This window comes from Eurypyga helias, unplaced genomic scaffold, assembly GCF_000690775.1.
Source record: "Eurypyga helias isolate BGI_N326 unplaced genomic scaffold, ASM69077v1 scaffold38332, whole genome shotgun sequence".
Classification (NCBI taxonomy): domain Eukaryota; kingdom Metazoa; phylum Chordata; class Aves; order Eurypygiformes; family Eurypygidae; genus Eurypyga; species Eurypyga helias.
Window position 1 is genome coordinate 13,066 of NW_010236136.1, and position 335 is coordinate 13,400.

Consider the following 335-nt stretch of genomic DNA (forward strand, 5'->3'; position numbering starts at 1 on the left):
TGAAAGTAACCCGCGCGTTTCGCTCTCTTCCAGTCAACGAGTTCACAGTCATCAGGAAGAAATTCAAGTGCCCGTACTGCAGCTTTTCAGCCATGCATCAGTGCATCCTGAAGAGACACATGCGATCCCACACGGGAGAGAGACCCTATCCCTGCGAGATCTGCGGGAAGAAGTTCACCCGCCGGGAGCACATGAAGCGACACACCTTGGTAAGTCACCCCGCGCGGGTCGGGATGGGGGGAGCAGATTTCTTTGGGTCAGAGACACCAGCAGCTTCGCCTGCGCTAGGGCTGGTTTGGTTTCCTCTCCGGGGCTCCTGTGGAGGCTTCGCCAGG

At 57.9% G+C, this 335-nt stretch overlaps 1 protein-coding gene across 1 annotated transcript in view; it reads left to right on the plus strand.

The window, feature by feature from the left end:
* ZBTB46 (zinc finger and BTB domain containing 46) overlaps positions 1–209 on the plus strand; it is a gene marked incomplete at its 3' end in the record, with an annotated part of 6,092 nt that extends 5,883 nt beyond the window's left edge. Inside the window, exon 2 of the mRNA XM_010146979.1 lies at positions 34–209. Within this exon, the coding sequence (XP_010145281.1) occupies positions 34–209 (176 nt within the window). The remainder of the gene's footprint in view (positions 1–33) is intronic.
* Between the last annotated feature and the right edge of the window lie 126 nt (positions 210–335).